At 45.9% G+C, this 26194-nt stretch overlaps 1 protein-coding gene across 7 annotated transcripts in view; it reads left to right on the top strand.

Annotated features, from left to right (window-relative positions):
- The window catches only part of TSNAX (translin associated factor X), a 937068-nt gene that overhangs the window by 799324 nt on the left and 111550 nt on the right, over window positions 1-26194 (top strand). For 4 of the 7 annotated variants that reach the window (XM_086927082.1, XM_086927080.1, XM_086927081.1 and 1 more), the window contains one exon: window positions 6825-7688. In XM_086927082.1, coding sequence (XP_086783208.1) covers window positions 6825-7304 — 480 coding nt within the window. In that variant the 3' untranslated portion in view covers window positions 7305-7688. Of the gene's footprint in view, window positions 1-6824; window positions 7689-26194 lie in introns of those variants that run through there. The other 3 variants (XR_015296640.1, XM_086927084.1, XM_086927083.1) reach the window with 1 other exon arrangement.

Here is a 26194-nt window from a genome sequence, read left to right as displayed (position 1 = left end):
CAGAGAAGGTTTGGCTGAAGCTCTGGCATGAGTATGCGTGAGGATCCGGGCGGCAGCATTTTGAATTTTCTGCAGTTTATTTAGGGTTGCTTCGGGTGCGCCCAGGTGTTGTTGACTCTACAAGCATATTTCTGTTTGGACTTAAACATATTCTCTCTCTCTCTCTCTGTCACACACCCCCATACACACACAAAACACGTAACACACAAACACATTAATCTATGAAGATTTGAATTCAGCTACTTCGTTCGTGGATCTGTGAGGAGATCTGAACTGGTTGCCGATTATGCAGGTTATGTCAATTAGTCCCTGTCGCACAGTTTCTTGCCGCCTAGTCCATTCACAGGAACGTTATTTGAGAAGAATCTTTGAAGAGTATTACATGGGTGCTTGCACTGAGGCCATTGAGCTCTGTCTGGAAGGTCTTTCTACTACAACAATCCCTAGAGTGGTAAGGTTAATTTTGAAGTTTGGAAGAGCAGTAAATTTCCTAAAAGGAAGAACGGGGATAACATTTGGAGGTATTGTATTTCTAAATCGATTAGGATTAGCATTTTTAGAAGTGTGGTGTTCTTCATCTATATAAAGTGAATAATATAGATAAATATTAGTATTTTTTAATTGCAATGGTGATTAACAGAATTTTTAGCATCTGCATATGAGGGCCTATCATATGTGTGAAAGTTGTTTAAAATGTTTGTGTCATCATTTTTTATTCAACATTCTATGCTTTAAATATTTTTTTCTTAAAAGAAGATGTGTATAAATGGCCGTGTAATGCAGCATTACAATTTATGTAGATTTCCACTGCATTTTTAAGCAGTGGTTTTATCAGTATCACTATACATATCTGTATGTGTTCTGTGTAGAACAGCATATGATGGGTTGTAGGTTTTCCTATGACAAAAAAATGCAACTTGGCTTTGTAAGATGAGAATCGAAAAGACTAATGAGGAAATAGAAGCCGAACGTGGCATATTTCCACTACTTCTTTGATAAATCAACAGACCAAGCATTCCCATAACTGGGTAAAAGGGCTTCTGATGATTAAGGAGATATTTTCAGGGATGACATATTATAGAGCCTAGAATAGAAGGAAGGATTGAATGTCCTGGATGTACTTATGTGAGAAATGTGCTTGTTGGTTGACAGGAGTGTAAGCCCTGGTCAAGCAACAGCCACAATTCCTTGCAGGTTGAACCACATAACATCACTAAACTAACATATGCCTAAACCTGGGGAGCTTGGCACAAAAAGCAATCAGGCTTAACTTGGAGGCAACGTGGAAAGTATTTATGCAGCACTGAAACAATAATAAAGTGAAAACACACCGCATTCCAATCATGGATTACATTTTAATAAATGATATGAGACAAAATGACAAAAAATCCAATCCGTTGAACCAGAGTTATGAATTTTTAACGTTTTTAGTAGAAACTAGCTCCTTCAAGATTAAAGCGCCAAATGCAGACATCAAGTCGGGCAAGACTGAGTTAATGTCGCAAAATATGGTTGGCCGTGATGGAGTACGGTTCAGATGCAAACAATTTATTGGGCCCAGCTAGTGCTTACCTTAGGACTTTTTTTTCTTTTCTTAGAACAGATTTTGAGAAAAACGTTCTGAGAAGGTAAAGTTCAGCGAGGCATGGCTATAAGTGGTGTCCAAGGAGGGAACGTTGTTGTTAGGGAGCCTTGGGTCAAAGCAGCAGTGAAGCTTTCTATTTTCAAACGTATTCTCTTTTTTTTGGAAGTCGAAAATCTCCAGCAGAGGGCTGTAGCCCAAGACAGTGCCATGAGGTCTGAAACTCCTTTAGCGAAGGACTGCTGAATAGGATTTGCTGCAGTGGAGAACTTAGTGGGAGAAGACACAATGTCCATCTGACCGGCAAGGCACCTCATGTAGATAGTTGAGCAGGTTGGCTTCAGTCTGCTCCTGGTTCTCAGAGCAGTTTTTGGTCAAAAAATGTTAACATCCAGATTTGGGTTTTAGCCATCTGGGCACCTTTAGCATCACATCCAAGGGTCCAATACTGGTATGACACCACTTGGAGATCCAGGACTCTCTCATGCTGGGGCCGATGTGGTAAGAGCCTTTTGTGTCCCTGTGGCTCTGAACAGGAGGCCCGCAAACTAGCCCTTGTAGTCACTGTGGTGGTCCTGGTTCAGGTGAAGATGTAGGGCTCTCCAACATAGCTGACCTCTGAGGGTTCAAGGCAGGCTCCAGGCAGCAAAGTAGTCCTTCCAAGTACAGCAAAGCTGACTTGCAGGGTGCACAGCAGGTTGCAGCCGCAGGCAGTCCTCCGAGAGGCCTTCGGCAGGTCCAGGAATGAACTAAAGAGTATGTCTATGGGTCCTATTTTTTACCTGGTGCCCTCCCCTTTGGAAGGTTGGAGATGCTTCTAGAAAGTCTCCTTGAAGTGCAAGGAATTTCCTGGCTCCAAGCTGACTGCAGTGAAAAATGTGGAGGTGATAAGCTATGTGTGTGAAGGCAGAACACAGCCCATTCAGTTGCAAGTGGGGCTGTGATCAGCTCCGCCCCCGATCCTGCCAGCATATATCCCATTCAGCCACGCCTAATTCTTCTATTCTGCGACTATCTGGAAGGAATTCACAAAGTCTGTCAGTTACACACAGTTATGTGACATAAGACAAACTGCAGGTACAAAGGGCTCAGGGCAGGAAAATGCCAGATTTCTAAAATTAGCATTCTCAAAATTATAATTAAAACGATGACTTTCCTATAAGAAAGGGTTTTTCAGTAGTTGCAAAGACACCGAACATGTACTGGCTACTTAGTCCCAATCAAAAGTTAGCACTTAACTGTAACAATGCAACCCTATGTTATCCTATGGGGCAGGTAGTCCTAACAGTGAAAAACGAATTCAGGAGCCTTTCTACTAAAACATGTAAAATGTAAAAGTACACGTCTATCCGTTTAATACATTGCACCCCACTCTAAAAGAGACCTAGGGTCTACCTTAGGGTTGACTTATATGCAGTCAAAGGGTGGATCTGAGAGAGACATCTCGCCCCAGATTCCTTACTTTTGAATTTCCACAGGCATCATACAGGATCTAGAAGATTTCTTTGTGAGCAGTACCCCTGCGTGTCGGTGGGTGGCGCTGATTTGCTCAGTAGGCATCGACCGTGCCGGAAGTGACATCTGCGGCACCTCTATAGGCACCACCTCAGCGCGCTAACATCAGTTCTTTTCTTTCCGCGCCAGCCAGCGATGATCCCAGAGAAGAGCTACCTCTAAGTCATTTTTTGACTGGAATTTTCCGATGTTTTGTTGACAATTTTTGTGGTTTACCTCCTGGTGTGGTAGGATATGTCATCCAGGATGACAGGTTTTAAGCCCTGCGGAGCACATCACTGGCTGATGTCAGTGACAGACCCGCATCTCGTCTGTCTATGGTGCCTCCAAAACGACCATGAAACGTAGTTGTGCTCCGATTGCCAGGCCATGAACTCGAAAGCTTTGATGGGGCGGGTTCTTGAAGCTCATGGCAGCCCAACATACGACTCTGTGAAAATCGAGATTCTGGTCAAGGTGAAGGTCCCGGGATAGTTCGCAGAGCTCAAAGTCATCATCATTCCACTCCAAGTCCTTCGGATATTCAGGTAAGAGCCACAAGAAGTTAAAGCGCTCTTCAACTTCTCATCGTCTGCAAGCTGACGTAGGAGCATCAGCATTCCTGGCCTGGTTCTTCGAAGCCTGTGCCTGGGCCGACTCCGCATCACCCCAATATTCCGGGAGCTGGCGCGACCCCAGCCCAATAAGAGTTAATGAGGTTATGCACCTCCTATTATTCGGACGGCCCTATTCTGGCAACGTGCCTTTGAGCTTCCCATGGGCTAGGTCTCGGAGAGGTATGGGAGGGGTCACTGGGCCATGAAGAATACCAGCCGTGCGTAGAGGACCCCAATGTGGAACGGTGTGAGGAACTGGGTGAAGCCAGTGGACTGGATACTTCTCCAGATACTGATGTGCCTTCTCTCCTTAATGAAGCTACAGAGAGAACCTCATATGCAGTGGTGGTGAAGAGTGCTGCTTCAGTTGTCCTTAGTGGCAGTCAAGACCAACATCTTGACAAAGATGCTGCAAACGGGAGTCTCTTCATCTGAACACTTTCTCCCATCATTGATGTCCTGTTGAGGACCTGGTCCAAACCCAACATAGGGGCTCCTGTGCATAGGATGATCGCCCACGGCCACCGCCCGCCACGGGGGACACAAACCTCCTCACCCAGCACCCTACCCCTGAGAGCTTGGTGGTCCAAGCCTCACATTTTCAGGACGCATCCTCTACTGCACCAGGGAATCCATGAGGCTGAACTCTTTGGAGAAGATGTTTTCTTCCACCACCTCGCATTGCGGTCCGTGAACAACGCATGCCTTTTGGGACGTTTTTCTCACACTCTGTGGGACATGGTTGCGCAAGTGCTGCCACAGGTCCTGGAGGAGGCACGAGCCATCCTCTCCCATGCTGTTGCAGACAGGAGAGACCCAGCTAAGTTCACAATATGCAACCGGTTTACTAGGCAGAGCGGTTTCATCAACAATTGACCTGGGGAGCCACGCCTGGTTGAGGATGACTCGTTTTTTCAGGGGATGTCCAAGCTTCCCTTATAGACATGCCCTTCGATGGCACCCGTCTCTTCAGAGACGAGGCAGATTCAACGCTGGCGTGCTTTAAGGACTGGTGGTTACTTCCAAGTCCTTGGTTCTCTCTGCAGTCCCATGTCCACCTCAATCTGATTTTCACTCCTCTTGTGGCTACAGAAGGGGCTTCCAGCCATGCCACTTTCCTCACAGCCACTGAGCTGCTCCCTAGCCTCTGTGTGGACGAGGGCGCAGTGCCCACAGACCTCGTGGGTCAGGTAGCCAGTGGTCTGGTCCCCACCACGTGCAGCTGCAGCCTTCAAGCCCTGTACAAACAGGGGCATCCAGTTAGCGGCAAGATTTATCATGACCTGCTCCACTGGCAAGCCATAACATAGGACAGGCGGGTCTTGCATATTGTCCGAAGGAGCTACGCCCTCCCCTTCGAGACTACCCCGCCCTCCATGCCCCCATCTTACAACCGGCTGACAGAGGATCATCTATCCTTGCTCCGTGAGGAAGTCATGACTCTCTTGGCCAGGGGAGCTTTAGAGAGGGTTCTGGTGCAGAAGTAGGCTGTGGTTCCAATTCCAGGTATTTTCTAGTCCTCAAAAACCCTTCCATCAGAGCTGTTCTGGACATAGTGCAGTTTCGTGCTTATCCTCCGGCATGGCGAGTCATGATATTCAGGCTATGATCCTGATCTTTCAGCCTCTATCCTGGATTTCGGTGTGGCAGGACTTGAGGCAGTTGGGACTCATTGCCTCCTGCTTGTTACACATGCCCGATGGCATATGTGGGCCCTGCACTGGAATTTGAAGTTTCAATGGACACAGCATCAGGGAAACATCTCCCACATGGTCCAGATCACAGAGGGAACTGCAGAGGGCCTACAGTGGTGGCTTACGAACCGGGATTGGGTTAGCGGCAGACCCCTTTTCCTTCCTCAACTAGATCTGACAGTGATGACAAATACAACACTCCTGAGATGGGTTGGCCATCTGGGAGAAATTGAGATTTGAGGACTCTGGTCTCTGCGTATACTGACTCCACACCAACCTGTTGTTGAGCTCCGTGCAATCTGACTGTCATTAAGATCCGTTCTATTCTCCATCAAGGGAAGTCTAGTGCAGGTATTCACAGACAACCCCACCACCATGTGGTACTTCAACAAACAGGGTGAGGTGACGTTGTGGACCCTGCGCCTCTTGACATGGCTGGAACATCAGGGCATATGTCTGGTGGTTCAACACTTCACAGGTTCCCTGAATGCCAGAGCTCACACACTCAGTCGGCGATGCCTAGCGGATCACAAATTACGTCTCCACTCAGCGGTGATGCAAGGTATTTTTCAGCAGTGGGCTGGAGTTTTGGTTAGATGTGTTCACCTCTGTTGAGAATGTGCAATGTCAGCAGTTTTGCACGCTAGAGTTTCTTAGGCACTTCTTGCTCTTAGACCCTTATTGTCTCGAGTGGAGCCCAGGCCTCCTGTACATTATACCCCTCATCAACCAGGCTAGCTTGAATGAAGTGGCACAGTGAGCACAGGACCCACGTCTGGGCATGCCCAGCGCATTTAGGGAGAGAAAGCAAGAGACACACGGAATGCTGAACAAATCAAAACATTCTCCCCCAGTCAAAAAATATGAGTTAAGTCCACTGGTAACGTTTAATTTACAGGCCCTGGACATATGGTATGCCACACTACTAGTGATTTACAAGTAAATTAGATATGCCAGTCAGGGAGAGCATCAGCACTTTAACACTGATTAGCAGTGGTAAAGTGCACAGAAACCTAGGGCCAAAAAGAAAACGAATTCAGCACAAAAATGAATGGTTCTAAGCAAAATGTCTGGGGTTGACCCTGTAAAGATGGCCAGGTCCAACAACTCACATGAAACTGAATCTGTCACGCTACGTCTTAACTATTCCCAGACCTCCAAAGTGAAATCCTGAGCTTTACTCTGCTGGACACAGACATATGTATGCGAGTGTAAGACTGCAGCGTTCTCTGCATTATACAAGCTACCACTGAGGGCTGAGAGTTTTTGTTATTGCATAACTGGGGGGTTTTAGCTTTCCTCACTTTGGGTGTAAATACATGCTAAATAGATTTTTTAAAACAAAGGCGTAGTCAGCTGCAGTTTGGCTTCATCTTGAGTGATTTCTGATTGGCAGGTTTTTGCTTACTTTAATTGCCTATTTTTGTTCCTTGACAGGTTCCTTCCGAACCTCCTGAGAAGTCTTCATCAGAATCTCTTGATAGGCCTGTGTGCAAGTCTATCCAAAACCGTCTGCCCAGTTCACTTGATAAGCTGCCATCTGAACTTTCTGATACTCAACAACCACCCTCTGTTTGGAGCCTGAAAGTAACACCAGTGGATTACCTATTGGGTGTAGCTGACCTCACTGGAGAACTGATGCGACTGTGCATTGGCAGCGTGGGAAACGGTGACATTGACACACCTTTTGAACTAAGTCAGTTTCTTAGGGAGATTCATGATGGATTTTCATACATTGGAAATGCAGGACCCTATGAAATCTCCAGGAAGCTGTACACACTGAAACAGAGCCTGGCAAAGGTAGAAAATGCATGTTACACGTTGAAAGTAAGGGGTTCAGAAATCCCAAAACATATGTTGGCAGATGTTTTTTCCACCAAGGCAGAGATGACTGCACTTGAAGAGAATGTGTCTTGAATGTGCCCAATTTTCTTGGAGTGCAAACAATGTTTGTTTGCTCAATCTTTTATTTGTTTAGCTAGATCTCATTGTAACTTATATGGTTGTTTTACGCTTATTAGCTTACACATAAAGCACAGATCTGTATATTATGTTGAACTATATTTGGGTAGGTAAGATGGATGGCAATTCTGCAAGTATTCTCCTGAGCTTTCAGTTTTTGTATTGATGTACATAGGTCACTGAAGCACTGATTATGTATTTTAGTACAATATATTATGAAAGAATATAGAAGGTAGTTGTACTGCCTGAAAAGTCTTTTCAGACGTAGCAATATGTATGTTCATTGGGCAAATTCCTTGGTGTTTCATAATAAAAATTGTGGTTGTGTCTCGGTTCCAATTCTGAAGCATAACTTTCGTACCCTAAATGTTTTATGTTCTTTCGGATTTTTTCAATGAGAAGTCTGAGTCAAACATAGTATGTATTTAAAAACAATCCTGTTATTCAAATTTCTGTACGGTCTCTAATTATGTTCCCTGGTTGTGTTGAAGGGCAAACAGGTTAATGTTCAGAATGCTTTTTCTCAAAATTTGGATCTTTATTTCAAAATACTGTTTTGTATGTCTCCTGTCTGCTGTCCCCATTTTATCTTGTTGGGAATTTCTGGTTAGATTTGATGCTAAAACTAACGTTTGAGTTTACCACAGACCTCATAGTGTTAAACAATGTACTATTGAAATGTAGCTGTATCTAATTGATTTCTACACAGCAATTTTGATTTCCAACCTAGTTACTTGGTTAGCACTAGTTAAAATAATTAGTAGGAAAACCACCTCAAAACTACTCATGCCAGTCCCTACCTTAAAAAACGTATTATAAACTGGGCAAATGGAAGCAAGTGATCAGAAGTTCGCGTAATGTCAAAAAACTTAATTTAAGTTCTATCTTATTTTGTTGTCTCCGAAAGCTCAAAATATTTTTGTTAAAGAAAATGGGAGACTGCCTTGAGGTTGTGTTTTTTTGGTAACTCGTTTTATTGGGATTTTTTTAGCATCTTAGTACAGAATACAGAAAGAAAGCAAAGTGGAGACTCGCGCTGGAGAGAGTCTTTAGAAGCTACACCCTATCAATTGCCGTCGGGAGATTGTTCCTGCTGATTGCCTTCTTCTGGTTGTCCTCCTTGTTAGATTGGTTATGCAGTATGACATCTGTGGATTTAAAACTCACCCAACTCCACATTGGGTTAACTTGAACTAGAAGCAAAAGGTACGTGACGGACCACACCTGATAGCCTGCTGGACAGCAGTTGTGCGGGGGTGTGAAGTAAACAGAGGTGTGGATCACTCTTGTGGGTCTTATAAAAGTCAGGTGTAAAGCTAAGGAGGGCTAGCTCATGGGTCTGAGTACTATAAAGGTGAGATTGATATGCCAAACAGTATGGCCACAAAGCTAAAATATAGGCAACTCCATACATGGGGGCTGCTTGGGCTCCGGCTGTCATTGTACAGGTATTAGCCTCTGTGCCAGACCCATCTGGCTGTACTACATCTCAAATTTCCTGAGTTTCTTAAGCTTATATGTAGTAAGTGACATAATTATGGTCCCTAGGGTGGTTAGCGGGCCCTGATGTATCCTTGGAACCTCTACCACACTAGACACAGATGACTTTCTCTTGTAAGTAATCTAGTAGTCTCAAAGCAACATTTGCATTTGAGAACAAATACACTTTGTTCTGAATCATGATGCTTCAGCTCCTCTACAATACAGTCTTTCTTCACTTAATCAGGTTTCTTTCTACTTACCTGTGGGGCAAAGAAAGTGTCTGGGAAGAGAGGCATCAGGTTTTTATTCATTGATCGTTTGCTCATGTTGAGCCATTACCAGGAATCATCTGTCACTTTATGACCTTGTCTTTGAACACCAAGATGATTGTAGCACCCGTCCTCATGTTAATCATTGGATCCTCAATGTCTTCAGTTCTTAACATCAGTGGTTCCCTCCATGAGCATTCCCATAAGATAGGATGGATTCTAAGGTCTACTTCTCCTTCACCATCTGGTACTCGTCTAACCTTCATATTTTTAACAGTCCTATTTTGTTTTGTTTCCAATATTTCCACCAGCTTAATATTTTTCCTTTGTAAGGAGAATCATTCTCACAACCTTCTGAACCCTTTTTACCTCATCTGTAGTTGTATGACCCCTTATTGTCCCACTTGCACAGCTGAGTCCAGAGCGTGACTGTTCTCTAGAGTTTCCGCAGATTTCTGTAACTTAACGTCTGTTTATTGAAAAAACACTCATACACAGCAGGACACTAAGAAACACAGTTGTACATATATAACATGAAGTGACACCGACATAGACATTGTTTGCGCTATCATCATTGGAGTCAATGCATCGTTGGCACTGTCATTGCCTGGAAATGTACAGTGAACAAATTGATAATATGCATGGCATAATAAAGTTCCACAGCCTCTGCTCTCCCCTCTAAGCAGGACACTGTCCCAGCTCAGCTGAGTCTCTCCAGCCCCCCCGCCCCCATATCTTGGCCCATTCTCTAGGGCAACCACGACTCTGAAATATTACCTTCTCTGCCACCAGTCAAGGTCCAACTCCCAGTCAATGACACTTGGGGGAGTTTATGCACCCCATTTCCTTGCTATATTGCATTTTGGACCCCAGTCGCCATCGCCAGCCATATCGTCTGGTATCTAGGCCAGCTTTCCGCCTCTTCCATCATCAGTAGTTACCATTTAGTATCGACAGGCACCTGCAAAGACATGACACAGGACATCACCCCTACCACTCGGTGCCAGAACCCCTAAATCGCCGGACAGTCCCATAGGATATATAAAAAGTTACCCTCCTGAGCACAGCCTCTAGTACATAGTGGCGTATCAGCCTTTCCAATTTTATGCAGGAGGGTCCATGAATAATCCGTCCTATGCAGGAACGTAAGTTGGACCAACCGAAACCTGGCTTGAATAGCTTTTTTGTGTGGCCTCTGAAGAACCCCCATCCAGTCATCATCATCAATGATGCCTAAATCATCAGTCCATGCATGTCTTAGGGCACCCAATAGATCAGGGGAGTTGTTGACTAACTTCCGGTAAATAGTGGAGATTCCTTTTTCGATTAAAGGTTCAGTGAGCTAACGGTTCTCTAAAGGCGAAGAGTCTAGCAAATCGTTGTTTTTGAGGACATGCACATGCAGGGCATGTCCCAGTTGAAGGTATCGCCAATGCTCAGTCTCTGCCATCTTGTACTCCAGAGGAAGGAACTCGAACCTGATCAGAGACCAATCTATCCACACATCGCCCAGATGTTCTATGCCTATAGTCACCCACCGAGGGAAGCCCGTCAGGGTGCCCACCTCATGTAGCAGATCACTTCTCCATAGAGAAGTTAGGGCTGTGAGCCTGTCCCTCCAACCCAGGCAGCCCAGGGTCTCCCTCCAGATTCAGACTAATTTCTCTGTGTGTGTGATAGCAATCGCTTTTGCAATAGAAGATCTCCTTTTGCCTATCACTCCTCATCACTTCTCTGTCAACTGATAGGCCGGTTCCTGTCTGTCAGAGAAAACCCACTCATTTAACACTAGCAACTGTGATGCCCAATAGTACTTCCTAACATCTGGGATTGTTAGCCCTCCATCATATATTCCTCTTTGTAATTTGTCTTGCACGCAGAGCACCGCCGTTCCATAAGAGCAGTCAGTGTTCTTGGTCTATTTTACTGAAGACCTCCACTGGAATCGAATGGGGTGTATTTTGTAGCATATATAGAAACCGTGGGAGGGTCATCATTTTATAGAGCACGGCTTAGTCCATCAAAGACAAAGGCAAGGTACTCCAATATGCCCCGTCGTTGTGGAGTTGCTCCAGTTGGGGAAACAAGTTCCGCTGACTAAACATGTGTGGATTACAGGTGACATAGACACCGAGGTACTAGAAGCCCTCGGTCACCACCAGGGCCGTGTGTTCAGGAGGGAGCTGTTGCAACCGTCCCAACAAGATAAAAATGTTTGATTTGGACTTCTTAATACGGTAACCAGAGTAACAACCAATCAAAGATATTGAATTATCCTAGCCATAGAGAAATAGGGTCTTGTAACGTACAGTAGGACATCTTCTGCATATAGGGAGATGTGCTCTTCCCAGTCGCGGCTCTGATTCCCCATACCAGTGGGTCCTGTCGAATCCAGGCCGCAAGTGGCTCAGGCACCAGGGCAAAGATCATGGACGAGAGAGGGTACCCATGTTTGCCCCAGTATTGGAACTTTCATAGATTCCCATGCTTTGTATCATTCCCCGTCGTCGGAATGGGAGCCTCGGTAAATAGAAAATACCATAGTAGTAAGCACAAAGTGAAAAAATAGGCCTAGGCCTCATCTCATTTTGTAGCTTATCCACCTCTTTTTGTAAAAGAGACCAAAATTCTGCAGTAGCCAATCAGAGCAGCCTCACCCCATAGAACCTTCCTGAGAGAAGCTCAGAGCCTCAGATTTTCTACCGCACGTTGTGCAAGGGAGTCTCCATTGAGCTCTGCTCAGTTTTCTTCAGTTTTTTCTTGTTATTTCTTCAACTACTTGGATATTTTTTCATCATGTCTGAGAAGAAAGCCCTTTTTAGAGCCTGTGCCACCTGCTCCAAAAAGAGGTTGTTTGTCGAGGACAAACACGAGGATTGTATCTACTGCTTGTATCCGGACCATAAACCAACAGGCTGTCCGATTTGCAGATCCTTCTCAGCAAAGACCTTGAGGGACAGGGAAGGACGTCTCCTCACATGGCTTCAAAAGATGAAGGACGGAAGGATATTATCTCTTCGGACAGTGAGGGCTCCTCGTCGATGGTGTCATCCAGGAAGTCTCTGAAGAGGGGTAGGTCCCCCCTTTCTGCTTCAGACGAGTCCCGTCACAAGGCCTTACCAGGGACCTCTGATAGGTCTGACAGGCCTGCTGCCCAAAAATCTCCTCACCACGGTGAAAAGGAGAGGCAGGGTAAGCCTGAGGAACAACAGTCCTCAAAAAAGGTGAAAAAGTCTTCAACAATCTCTTCACCTCCCTCGGAGAAAGATCGAGGGGTCAAGAAGCCTTCAACTCCTGTTCAGGAGGTCGCTTCCGACAAGAGGCAGAAGTCGTCGACGATTAAACTGTCAGGTACGTCGTCGACGAGTGTTAAAAAGGACAACTCTGCCAAGGTTGCCTCGTCGACGGGCTCGTCGACGACGGCTGTGTCGACGCCTGCACCGTCGACGGTTTTCAAGGCTCCAGATTCCTGTTCGTCGTCGACGAGAGTGACCATCTCCACGTCGACGACAATGACTGCAAAGCTGGCGTCGACGGCGGTGTCGACGGCGAGAACGACTTCGACGACGACGATGTCGACGACGCCGGCTACCATGTTGCTGACGACGAGCTCGTCGACGATCCCGTTGACGATACCACCATCGTCGACGATGAGTTTCACCTCGTCGACGACGCAATCCCCGACGACGAGGACAGTGTCTACGTCTGCACTTCCACCGTCGACGCAGACCCATAAAAGCTTGCCGTCGACGACGACCTCGTAGACGACGACCTCGTCGACGACGGAATTTTCTGAAAAACATGTTTTTTCGCGTAAAAGGAGGCAAATAACGCCAGAGATGACGTCTCCTCGTCAGGTTCAGAGATTACCACCTAGCCTACTGTTAGAAGAGGACTCTGATGAAGAGACTTTTAGTGAATTTGGGCAAGCCTATAGCCCATCTGACCTCCAGGTTAAGGTTCAGGATGTTAGCTCTGAGGAAGAGCAGATGGAACGACAGCACTATGTTCCAGAACATTATTATGCGGAGGAGCGCACTACTACCAGGCACATGCCTTCACAGCAGCCTACGCGTCAGGTACCTGAAGGGATGGTGGCAATACCATCCACTTTAGTTGCGGATTTACAATTTATGTTGCAGGACTACCGACAACGTTTCCCTGCTCCTCCAGAAGCCCAACAAATGCGTCCCCCAACAACTCCGCCTCAGACATTACAACCTGTGGCAGACCATTCTTTGCCTCCAAGAGAGCGTGCCACTGCGCCGGAAATGCGCCCACAAGAGGTGGTGCAGGTGCAGGATACTGATGATGACGCTGCTTCTTCAGATGCAGACCAACAAGCGGATCCTGATCAAGATCAACAGGCGCCGTGGAATACTACTGACCCTATGGATCCGGACAACACAGATCCAGATAACAATACTTCGCCTCCAGCGGACGTTGGAGGGTTTCACAACCTAATGGACAGGGCATCCAAAAGATTTGGTCTCCCAGTGACCACGGTTCAATCGGATTGCTTCTTATATGACTTTAAGGAACCCTTCAGGAAATCAGTAAGGTCCATACCGATCATTGAGCATGTCTGGTCTGAGGGCTTGAAGGCTATGCATAATCCGGCCACAGTCCTCCCGGTGCTACCAAGACTAGAAAAGAAGTACAAGGCACCTGATGGCAGTCCGGCATGTTTGCTTGGCCAACCGAAACCGGACTCGGTCATTTCTCAGGCCGCCCAGAGCAAATCTAAGAATCCTTCTACGCCGCTGACTACACCGCCGGATAAGGAGGGCAGGCGCCTAGACAATGTAGGCAAAAGATTTTCAGCTATGGCCAGTCTCCTGGTTAGAGCAGCCAATGCTTTAGCGATTCTGGGACGCTATGATCGGCAAATGTGGTGCGACCTTGCTCCATTTGTGGAAGAACTGCAGGATTCTTCTAAAGAGGAGGTGAAGAAGATTTTGCTCGAAGGGGAGCGAGCCTCTTCGGAGGTCATTGATGTGGCAATGGATATAGCGACCACCGCATTCCGAGCACTTGCCGGCTCGGCGGTTCTGCAACGCCAAGGGTGGTTGAAGGCCACATGGTTCAGGCAAGAGGTGCAGAATAAGATCTTGGATCTACCATACGACGGTGAGATGCTGTTTGGCAAGCACGTCGATGAGGCCCTGCAAGGCATCAAAAAGGACACGGATACAGCTAAGTCCTTAGGTACATTGCAGTATCGTAAAGTGCCTTTCAGGGGGGCTAGAGGTAGAGGTTTTTCTTCTTATCGTGGAGGAAATCAAAATCGCTACTCTTCTGGATCACAGTCCAGCCAGACGTATAAGCCTCAATACTCTCAAAGGGGTTCTTTCTCTCGCCAGCAGCCTAAAGGACGTCAGGGGCAGCAAAGGAGAGACAACACCAGGAAACAATAGCGGCCAGGTGGCTCTTTCCACTGTTCCTGTTCCCTCATTCACATCAGTGGGGGGCAGGATTGCCCATTGCCTAAACAACTGGATGATCATTACATCGGATCAGTGGGTCCTACAGATTGTCAGAGAAGGACACACGTTGGAGTTTCAAGACCTTCCTCCAACGAGAGCGCCGGATGCCTTCCCTCCCAAACATCTCAGGCTCCTTCATCTCGAAGCCCACCAACTTTTCACCAAGGGGGCGGTAGAGCCTGTACCCCTTTCGCAGAAGGGGAAAGGGTTCTATTCCAGGTTCTTCCTGGTTCGGAAGACAAAGGACAAGTGGCGTCCAATTTTAGATCTACGGCAGCTCAACACTTATCTCGTGAAGTTGTCCTTCAGGATGGTCACTCTTCAGGACATCCTTCGTCTACTCAATCCAGGGGATTATATGGCGACCCTAGATTTGGAAGACGCCTACTTCCACGTTCCAATTCATCCAGCTCACAGGCAATATCTTCGATTTACAGTGGGCAAGAGCCACTTTCAATTCAAAGTACTGCCATTTGGTCTCCGGTCCGCTCCGCGGATCTTCACAAAGATTCTGGCTCCGGTGGCAGCTTTTCTCAGGAAGCAAGCTATTCAAGTGTTTCCATACCTGGACGATTGGCTGCTAAAGGCTCCATCGGTTCTAGAAGCGTCCAATGCAGTCCGGACATGCAAAGATCTGTTCGAGCGACTAGGTCTTCGACTCAACAGGGAAAAATCGGTTCTATGCCCATCCAAGTCAGCGAGGTTCCTAGGGGCCATCCTGAACACAGACAGTTGCTTAGCCCTTCCAACGGAAGAACGCCAGAACAAACTAATGTGTTCAGCTCGTCTTCTCCAATCTTGAAAGACACTGACAGTTCGCAGGTACAAATCGCTTCTCGGATCGATTTCATCTTGCATACCTTTAGTTCCGCACTGCAGGCTCAGGATGCGTCCACTACAAGAGCAATTGGACAGACAGTGGCGGCAGGTCACAGGATCCTTCGACGACAGGATTGTCGTTACCCAGGAAATGAGAAAAGCAGGCAGCTGGTGGTTGCTAAAAGACAATCTTTCCAAGGGATTATCGTTCCGACTTCCACCATCTCCCCTTATTTTAACAACGGATGCTTCCATGGAAGGATGGGGAGCGGTCCTCCAAGAGCTAAAGGTCAGCGGTCATTGGAGTCCAGTACAGAGCAAGTTCCATATCAACCTCCTGGAACTTCTCGCTATCCGTTTGGCTCTGCAAGCTTTTCTTCCGAGGATTCACAACCGTGCAGTGCTGGTTCGTACGGACAACACCACAGCCATGCACTAAATAAACAAACAGGGTGGAACAAGATCCTCCACCCTCTCCAAGGAAGCCCAGAAGCTGTGGAATTGGTTAATCCAGAACAATGTCTCCCTCTCAGCGGAACATCTAGCGGGGACACTCAATGTCAGGGCAGACGCTTTGAGTCGCCAGAGAACAGTCTCTCACGAGTGAGAACTGGATCAAACCGTTCTGGAGGAGCTCTTTGCACGATGGGGGACACCATCCATCGACCTGTTTGCGACTCCCCAGAACGCCAAATGCCTGTCCTTCGCAAGCAGGGTTCACCATCGGGAATCCTTGGGGAATGCGCTTTTGATTGCCTGGTCAGGCGCCTTTGTTTACGCCTTTCCTCCCATTCCACTGATTCCGAGGTTGATCAGCAAACTCAAGGTGGAACCGTGCAGGATGATTCTGATCGCTCCAGCATGGCCCAGACAATTTTGGTACTCGGAACTTCTTCTCCTCTCCCAGGACCAGCCAGTTCTCCTGCATCCTGTTCCAACTTTGCTAACAATGTCTCACGGACAGGTTCTACATCCGGACTTGAAGTCACTGCGATTGACAGCGTGGCTCCTGAGTTCAGAGAGTTCCAGGGTTTAGATCTCTCAGGGGAATGTAGAGACATTCTTGCTCAGGCTCGAGCCCCTAGTACCAACAAGACCTATCGTGCTAAATGGAAGAGATTCTGTGTTTGGTGCCGGAAGGAAGGTTTACACCCATATACTTCTTCTCCGCACAAACTCTTGCCCTACATACTTTCACTGGCGAAATCTGGATTGGCTCCATCTTCTGTAAAAGTCCATCTGGCAGCCATCTCTAGATTCAGACGTTCATCTTCAGGTCCTTCCCTATGGTCAGCGAGGATTATCAAACAATTCCTGAAGGGTTTATTCAGGGTCTTTCCTCCAGTCCGGCCGCCACCACCGGCCTGGCATTTGAATCTAGTTTTGTCATCTCTCATGAAAGCCCCTTTTGAGCCTGTTCATAAGTCTGACCTTAAGTTTCTTTCCTGGAAACTGGCTCTTCTCTTGGCCCTGACATCGGCTCGAAGAGTAAGTGAGCTCCAAGCTTTCACGATTGAGGAACCATTTCTCCAGTTTAAGAATAATGTTCTGATTCTACGGACGAATCCTAAGTTTATCCTGAAGGTACCTTCGGAATTCCACCTAAATGAGCCGGTAGTCTTGAAACCATTCTTTCCACAGCCTTCTACACCCGCGGAAAGAACTTTGCACTCTCTGGACATTCACAGATGCCTGAAATTCTACCTGGAACGAACGAAACATTTCAGAAAATCTTCACAGCTTTTTGTTTCCTTCAGTGCTCCACGCAAAGGATGTCCAGTTTCTAAAGCTTGTATTTCCCGTTGGATTTCCAGTGCTATACAATTTTGCCACCAGGCGGCTGGGAAACCTCTGCAGCGAGCAGTTCGTGCTCACTCTACCAGATCAATGGCTTCATCTGCGGCTCTATTCGCAGGAGTCCCTATCAAGGACATTTGCAGAGCAGCAACGTGGAGCAGTGTCCACACCTTCACCCGCCACTACTGTTTGGATTCTTCTGTGAAGGAGGATGCGGCAGTGGGCCAAGCAGTTCTGAGGAATCTTTTCCAATAAGTCAGTGAGCTTTCCTTTCTATCCCGCCTTCCTATTCGCATATTTTGTATGGCTGTGTTCTTGTCATATTTTATGATCCTAATGTGTTTCTGCTTTTCTGATCAGAGATGTATCACATTTTCAGGCTCATATGTTGCAAAATATGCTTTTTCTGTTTACTGCTGGTTACTCTGATACAAAGCATGGGAATCTATGAAAGTTCCAATACTGGGGCAAGAAAACAAGTTACTTACCTGTAACTTTGGTTCCCCAGTATTGGTAACTTTCATAGATTCCCATGCGCCCACCCACCTCCCCTGGGAAAGCTCAGTCTTCTGGTCTTGGTGGATAGCTGTTCACAACGGCTACGAAAATCTGAGGCTCTGAGCTTCTCTCAGGAAGGTTCTATGGGGTGAGGCTGCTCTGATTGGCTACTGCAGAATTTTGGTCTCTTTTACAAAAAGAGGTGGATAAGCTACAAAATGAGATGAGGCCTAGGCCTATTTTTTCACTTTGTGCTTACTACTATGGTATTTTCTATTTACCGAGGCTCCCATTCCGACGACGGGGAATGATACAAAGCATGGGAATCTATGAAAGTTACCAATACTGGGGAACCAAAGTTACAGGTAAGTAACTTGTTTTCTTAGTTTGCTTCTGCAATTTAAAAGTGTGTGATGTCATTTTTTTGCCCTGCAACCTAGCCGTAGGGGCCCGGCAGAGGAATTTCACACACCCACATAATTTCAGTCCAAACCCTAGCCTGGTCAACCCAGCGAATAGTTAAAGCCATTCAATACTATTGAACTCCATTTTGGAGTCCAGAGCCATCAACAGTGCCTAATCTGCGCCCTGCAGGCCAGTCATGTGATTGATAATCTCAATGAGGTAACCCAGTAACGCACAGAACCCAGTGATAAGTACGTTATATGAACAGTGGTTCTGCCACCTTAAAGCATTTCATTTCGTGTCCCCCTAGGGGTGACACTATCAACAAATGATTTAATAGCTGAACACTGAAACAGGAAAACAATCAATTTGTGAAAATATAAATGTATTGAAAAAAACGTGCCAGGGTGAAATGTGATGAATACAACATTGCAGGCTCAAATAGCCATTACCGATCTCCGAGCGTGTCACGCCAGAGATTTGCGGAGAGAAGGTGTGCCCCTGATTCTTCTTGATAACTGATCACTTTATTGAATTATTGAGACACGTGGCTCTACAAGAGGAATATCTCTTCACCTCCAACACATTTTGAAGTCCCGATTAGCCCGGTGGGCTCCTTGATTATTTAAGCTGTCCATTCAGTTGAGCTTCAGAAGTCACATCAGAAGGCCATACACAACTGTTTCTTTGTCCTGAAGAAGACCCTACAGTGATGTGATTGATACCCACGTTTTTATGGGTCGAAACTTTGATGTACATGATCTAGCGTTGTTGCCCAACAAGAGTCACACAATAAAGGAAGTCTTGCTAGGGTTTATGTTGCTATGAATACAATGCTATCAATAAGACAAATTGATGTTCCATGTATTGTGTTCTCTATGTAAATATTGTAGTGTTGCGATGTGTACAGTCACAATCTATCACTTTTGTATGACACTATTGTAGATTATCACCTATGTTTGTTGTGTATGTTTGATGTGTCTAGTTATGTCATTATCTTTAAATACATGATGTTTTCAATACATTTATATTTTCTCAAATTGATTGTCTTTCTCTTTCAGTGTTGAGCTATTTTAAATCATTTGTTGATAGTTCCACCCCTAGGGGGACACAAAATGAAATGCTTTACAGTGGCAGAACCACTGTTCATATAACCGCCAGTCATGTGAACTACCTCATAGTCTCTCCTCAAATTAAGGCGAGTACTCCGGAGCAGCATTAAGCCAGATTGATCCTGATGGTCGATGGTTGTTATAACTTAAATGCGTTGCTAGAGTCTTAGCCAATACTCGGGCCTCCACATTTAGTATGTATATGGGCCTATAGGAACCACAGTCAGTCGGGGGTTTTCCTTTTTTGTGTATGACCACAATCTGGGCCATATGCTGGTCATCTGGCAGTTTGTCCATGGGTCAATGCCATCTGAAACATAGCCAGCATAGGCTTAGCTACCTTATAGACCAGCTATCCTAGAGGTAGCGTGGACAGAAAAGTCTTAGGCTAAAAGACTCTTGAGGGCGCGTAAAGCCAGCTGTTTTACCATATGTAACCCCTTGAATATCAAATGAAAGGACACCACACAGGATATATATAAAATATATATGTATTTATTTACTAACACACTCCTCTGAACTCTTTGAGATCAGAGGCCAAAGCACATAACAAGTTACACTTAGAAATACTTTAAATAGCACAATTTACAGCTAGGTCCTAGGGGCGCGTAAAACCATATACTAAGTGAGTGGTATATAAGAACCACAACTTGGGAAAGGAGAAGGCCTAGGGCCTAGAGAACCGCTGAGGCTACACTATCTGACCCTTAGGTTAGGAGGAGGCCCACAGGCGGCGCGTGCAGAGTCAATACTCTCACGCGAGAGTCAATAGGAACGTAAAAAGGTACGTAATGAAGTTTTAGGACACTTCCGGTCTAACTAGGATTACACAACTAACAAAACTGGACACTAGGATAGTCAATCCCTACAGGAGCACCGAAGTACTCTCGTTACCTCACCCACGGGCTGCGGGTGCATAGGTGTCAAAGTGTGTCGGGTTTTCTCGTCGTTTCCTATGGAGCCTTGGAAGAAGATGCTGCAGGCGACCAGGAGGAAGATGTCCGGGTGGATCCAAGAGTGGATCGAGGATGAAGAGGACCTGAAAGCAGAGGGGACAGAGTCTAGGTCACTAGCCAGTGACCAGGTGGAACCAGGGAGGAACCAGACGTCGTCGAGGAGCAATCAGGTGCTGTTGTGAAGCTTGTTGTTGCAGCCACGCGGACCAGGAGGCGTCGAGGACGACCAGGTGCTGGAGAGAAGCTGTCCCACGAAGGTTCTTGCAGATGGAGGGGTCGACTTCAAGATCAGAGCCAACAAGCCTAAGCAAAGGCAACCCACGCAGGATACACAAAAGGGTCTGAGGTACTTCACCGTCTCAGGGACGCAAGTGCCAGTCTGGAGCAACCAGACCAGCGATGGATTCTCAAAAGGATTGTCGTCAGAGGGCTACTAGCCAAAGGGCCAGCAACCGGACAATGCGTCGAACAGAACACAAGCAGAAGGGCCCCACCCAGATCTCATGGAGTGTGGAGGGCTGGTCTTCGGTGCAGGTGGAGCTCGGTGTCGGGGTGTCTCAGTCCCCAGTGCACAGCTTTGAGGAGGCCTCAGGAGCTGCATTGTTAGCAAGTCGAAGTCTTTCCAAGTTGCCTGCTTCCACGGGTTCTGACGCCTTCCACGGGGCTCAGCTGTGCTGGAGTCGTGCAGTGGGGTCAGAGAGGTCCGGGAGTCGAGGTCTTGTCAGGCTCTGTGCTCGAGTTCCGGCGGGAACAGGGACAAAGCAAGCCGTCGAGGTGCTGGATGGTGTCTGGTTGCCCAGGGTGGTCACTCCTTGGCCACAAGGGAGATTCTTCAGTCTTCAGCTTGGTTGAATGTCGAAGGGTCCAGAGTTTCGTCTTCAGTTCGATTCCAGGATTAATCTAAAGTCTCCTGGGTCAGCTCCTACCTTTATACAACTAAAGGGGGCTGGTTTGGTCACTAGGTCCCTCCTATGGGTGGGACCAGGAAGGGGGGTGGTTACACCCCCTTTCGTTTGTGCAGTTTCGCGCCAGAGCTGGGGCTGGAGTGCCCCAGCAACCGGTTTGAACTGGGGTATGCATGGAGCACCTAGAGTGCTCCAGGCAGTGTCTGATTCTATTCAGCCCTCCCTGTCCCAATACACATCCTCCTGTCTGGAATGGTGGTCGCACCTCCCCAAGCAGGAAACTTTTTGTCCAAACCTCCGTAACTGGAAGGACTCCCAGCAGCAGGAGGTCAGACTTGTGTCGGTGGCAGCAGCATCCATTTTGTGATGCTGGGGCTCTGGTTAACTTTAACCCGGATAGTCAGAACTAACATTTATTCTCCCTCTAGAAGGGTGGAATGCTACCCCCGTCGCCAGAATTGGCGAGGGGGTAGTATTCCAAAGCGTATGACACCTTACACGACATGTTTGGATAAAGCCAAACCAAAGTTAGCATTAACCGCGAGGATTATAATGCACTTAAGAGTATATGGTTTGGCAATATCATATAACGGCTATAAGGACATGGTTCCGAAAGCTGTAGATAGGCTCAGCTCATGCTAGAGCACCATCTCACACATAACCAAGCACTCTGCCTTCAGGATTGTTAAGACCTGCCATAGGAGTGACTTATAGATTACTATGTGTCTATATGTAAGTAGGTATAGGAATACTACACCTAAGCAAGGGGTTGCGACCTTGCCCCAGCTGAGTGATCAGCCAGTTGTGTCTATTTGAATGGCCAGCCAGGGGTGGCACAATACATGCTGCAGCCCCTGGTAGGCCTTGGTTACACCTATGCCCTGAGTACCTAGGGTACACTTTTACAGGGGCTGACAAGGTGACCTAATTCCCAATTGTATGTACCTAGAGTACATGGCTTGAATTTAGAGAGAGTGCATCTGGGCTGTGGGTCTGATTAGCAGGCCCACAGCCACATCTAAGTCGAAAACCAGTAAAGCAAAAGCAAAAAGTGGGGGTGACCATAGGAAGCAGATCCTACTCTCCTACAAGGAGTTTCTTGGCCTTGTCGCCTATATTATACAACCGGCGTTGCATTGCCAGTGCATGATGGGGGTGTGCTGCATTGTCTGCCAGGATCCGCAGGTCCTGTTAATGAAGACGTAACTGGTAGTACAGGTCAGCTTCCCCCCCATTCAACACCCTAGCCTCAATGGCTAATATGTCCCTCTCTATAACCTCAGTCTTTTTAGGTGTCTCTCTTCTTGCCTCCTATGAGAGCCTGGGCCTGTCCCGAATAACTGCTCTGAAAGCTTCGCATAAAACATTGGTGGATGTTACTGTCCCTGGTTCTCCTAAAAGTATAGTTTAATGGCTGTGTTGAGCTTTTCTTTAATATCTCTGAGAAACCAAGGGTTTAATTTGGGGACAGAGAAGGCGTCCAACATCATCCCTTTTAGAAAAGTTCCCACTGGTGAATGGTTAGAGATCCCTCTTCACAGTGTGTTGCTGCTCTAAAAAACCCCACTTCGGTATGGTAAGTGAAACGTGGTGTCCACACTGTACCGCACGGCTCCACTAGAACGCCCATGCACACAGCAGCAGGCGAGAAAATAGTGGGACTGGAACTAGAAACTACACTCACAGATATGCAATGGGAATATTGTTATAAGCAGACAGGGGCTATCATGGCTAGCAGCTGCTTATGGATTATCTATATATATATATAAAAACGAAAGTATGTCTGTTTGTCCTTTATGCATTACTACACCATTCATCCGATCGCCATGAAACTTTGGGAAGTTGTTGAGTACACCCCCTCGAAGGTTTCTGGCAAAAAAAAAAAAAAAACAATTTAAAATATCGGCCCCCCAGGGCCCTCATAATCTTTCCAATACTGAACGTTTACAGTTTCTGGTGCAACGCGCTTTTGCAATGACCATCAACAAAGCACAAGGACAATCGCTGCAAGTGTGTGGACTAGATTTGGAGAATCCGTGCTTCTCACATGGACAACTGTATGTGGCCAGCTCACGCGTAGGAAAACCTTCTGATTTATTAGTGTACGCACCAGACGGAAAAACAAAAAATATTGTGTATCCACAAGCACTCGAATAAATAAACAATTAAAACAACACTTTAAAATGTTTTCCATATTAAAATGAATAAGTTTCAATAAAAATGACACAATGTAAATTGAATGTTATCATAACAAGTTTCCTTAAATTTCATTTCTTCTGAGATTGCAGCAATGCGCGACGGGTAAGCTAGTACACTTTAAATTTTAAATGTATACACCGGGCTTATTATATCCCTGCACGTCTACATAATTATAAACTGCGAGATAATGACCGATGCGATAGATGCAGGAATGAGAGAGCGGGGTTCCTACACCTAGCGAGGCAATGTGATGCAATACATAGATACTGGAGTGAAGTGCCTGATGTGGTGGCTAAGATGACCAGATAGAACATTCCAATATCGCCTATAGTCACATTTCTGGGGTGCACAGAAGAATTGCCACTGATACATAGGAAATGTTTTCTTTGAGTATGTTTCTAGCAAAAAGGCGAGTAGCTTGCAGGTGGAGTTGGAGACACCCCCTCCAAATTTAAGGAGTGGCTTAGTGATTTAATATACTGTAAGGATTAACTTACCACATATTTCTAGCTGTTGCCGCATTCATCACACCCCAGGGAGATTTGGGATCCGCTACTGACATATCTGCGCAATCACGCTGACTGAACACTCACACTCTGTTCTGCTATCACCCTGAGCACTAGACATTGAGTTGGGTGCATTGAAACTTAGGTCCTGTTCAACCTTCAGTGGCTAAGCAAAACCAATTGCACAGGAACTTAGTAGATTTTTATTATTATATTAATCAGTAGTCAGACCCTCCAGGATTTCACGGTTTGTCGCAAAATCGGCACTTTTGTGAAAATGACACCATTTTTTTTTTCTCATCTTTATTCGATTCACAGAATCATCAAAGCAATAGAAAAAGAACCTAATTTCCATTAAAATAGAGTACATAAATAAAGTAAAAGACTGTATAAAAAGTGCAATATTTGACAGTGTAAACACTGGTTGATAAAGTGCAATTCCCTAACATTTATGTACAGACAAAAGTGCAACTTCATTGATCCCGGCAGCAAAAGGATGAGAATTTAAATAGTCGTACAAACTCTTGATGATTATATCACTTTAGACCCTCCTGAAATATTCTTCATCATCAATGATAAATACACATAACAGAGCTATGGATGTATAAATACATAAGCCATACAGCGTTTCATCAACTATAGTTTTAACCATTCGCTATTAACTCTTTAGTGACAGAATGTACAAATACAAGTGAATGAATAAGATTACAGTTCTCAGCCAAAACTCTAAGAACATATTTTTACTTATTCCTTCTCTATGTAGATTTTTAAGCCTCGCTTTAATCTAATAAAATTGACTAACAGTAAAAATCTGCTTACTCCAAATACAACCAATCTAGAGGTATCTGTTTTCAAGATGCGCAACATTTCAGTATACTGTCTAGTACCAAGGTTCCTACCCAAGGGTCATATCCACCTTTTCCTTGGAATTTCGTACAGGGTACAGAAGAATAAAACAGGGGCAATGTCTTCTTCCCTCCTATAGGAACACTCGGGACAAATACAATCAGTATCCTCAGTAGCCTTTTTACCCCACCTAGATGTAAATTTCTTGATTAATAACATACCATATCTAAATTTTAGGTAGAGTATTTTGGCTAGTAGGGGTTCGATCTCATCCAGAAATGGTTCAAAGGAGGGGCTTATTTTAACACCTTGGCTGCTAGGGATATTTTTCTCCTGTGCTGATATTTCATGACTCCCATTGTTCATGACGAGCTCAGCTCGTCATCAGCACAGCTCCACTGTGCCTCATGACGAGCTGAGCTCGTCATGAGCATCGAAGGGGTTAAAACATAAAAATTGATTAGTCAATGAACCATGTTTAAGGCTTACGATAACACTCTTGTCAATAAAGTTCCAAAAGATGGCCTTACATTCCTGTTTTGAATCGGGGGTAAGCTGATCCGGGTGTTCCCAATACCTAATCAAGCCCAGATTCAGGAACCACCTACGGATATGGGCCAACCATGGAAAAGTAATGGAACTGTCAAGGGCAATCAATTCACTTAATGCCTGCTTGTATATATATATATATATATATATATAACTCTTCCGTTGTCCATAGTCTGATCCAATATGAGAGCGACATCCAAATAGCCCTGTGCTCAATCTGCTTAATGCCTAAATCCAACATTAAGGGAATCACCGGGGTATTTTGTGGAAGGGCCGTAAATCTCCTCATGATTTTGTTCTCCCCTGAAGTTAATGGCGAGAGTACCCCCACCCTCCCCATAACTCAGAACCATATAATGCTGCTGGTTGGACCCCAGATTTATAAACTAACAATGCTGAAGTGATTGCCTTCGATGATGTCAAAAGTTATTTTACAATTGGAGCTGCTTTTTGACTAAGAATAGATTTTGATTTCGCAATCTGAGGATTCCATGAAAGTTTAGAATCTATGGTCACCCCCAGATATACGAAATTTGAAACACGCTCTAAACTAACTCCGTTTGATTGCATTTTGTTTTTAAAACATTTATGGGGTCTAATGGTCATGTACTTTGTTGTTATTGAGTTTATTTCAAGCCCCTTTTGACCACGGTATACATCTAGCGCATTTAAAAGGTTCTGAAGGCCCCTGGGGGTTTGAAAAAGTAAAATGGTATTGTAGGAAGGTGGATACCTGACTATGGTTACCCCAGATTGTTTGCCTAGTGTTTAGCTGGTTTTCGACTTAGTTGGCCTGGGATCCTGCTAAACAGGGCCCCAGGCTATCTGCTCTCTGTAAAATGGACTCCATGTACTTTAGGTACATCTCCAGTTGGATATTGGGTCACCTTATGAGCCCCTGTACAGTGTACTATAGGTACCCAGGGCATAGGTGCATCCAAGGCCTACCAGGGGCTGCAGCATATCTTTTGCCACCCCTGGCTGGCAATCCAAACTGACACAACTGGCTGATCACT

The sequence above is a fragment of the Lissotriton vulgaris genome, chromosome 6 (genome assembly GCF_964263255.1).
Source record: "Lissotriton vulgaris chromosome 6, aLisVul1.2, whole genome shotgun sequence".
Taxonomy (NCBI): Eukaryota; Metazoa; Chordata; class Amphibia; order Caudata; family Salamandridae; genus Lissotriton; species Lissotriton vulgaris.
Note: the sequence above shows the minus strand (reverse complement) of the source record. Positions and strands in the feature narration are given on the sequence as shown.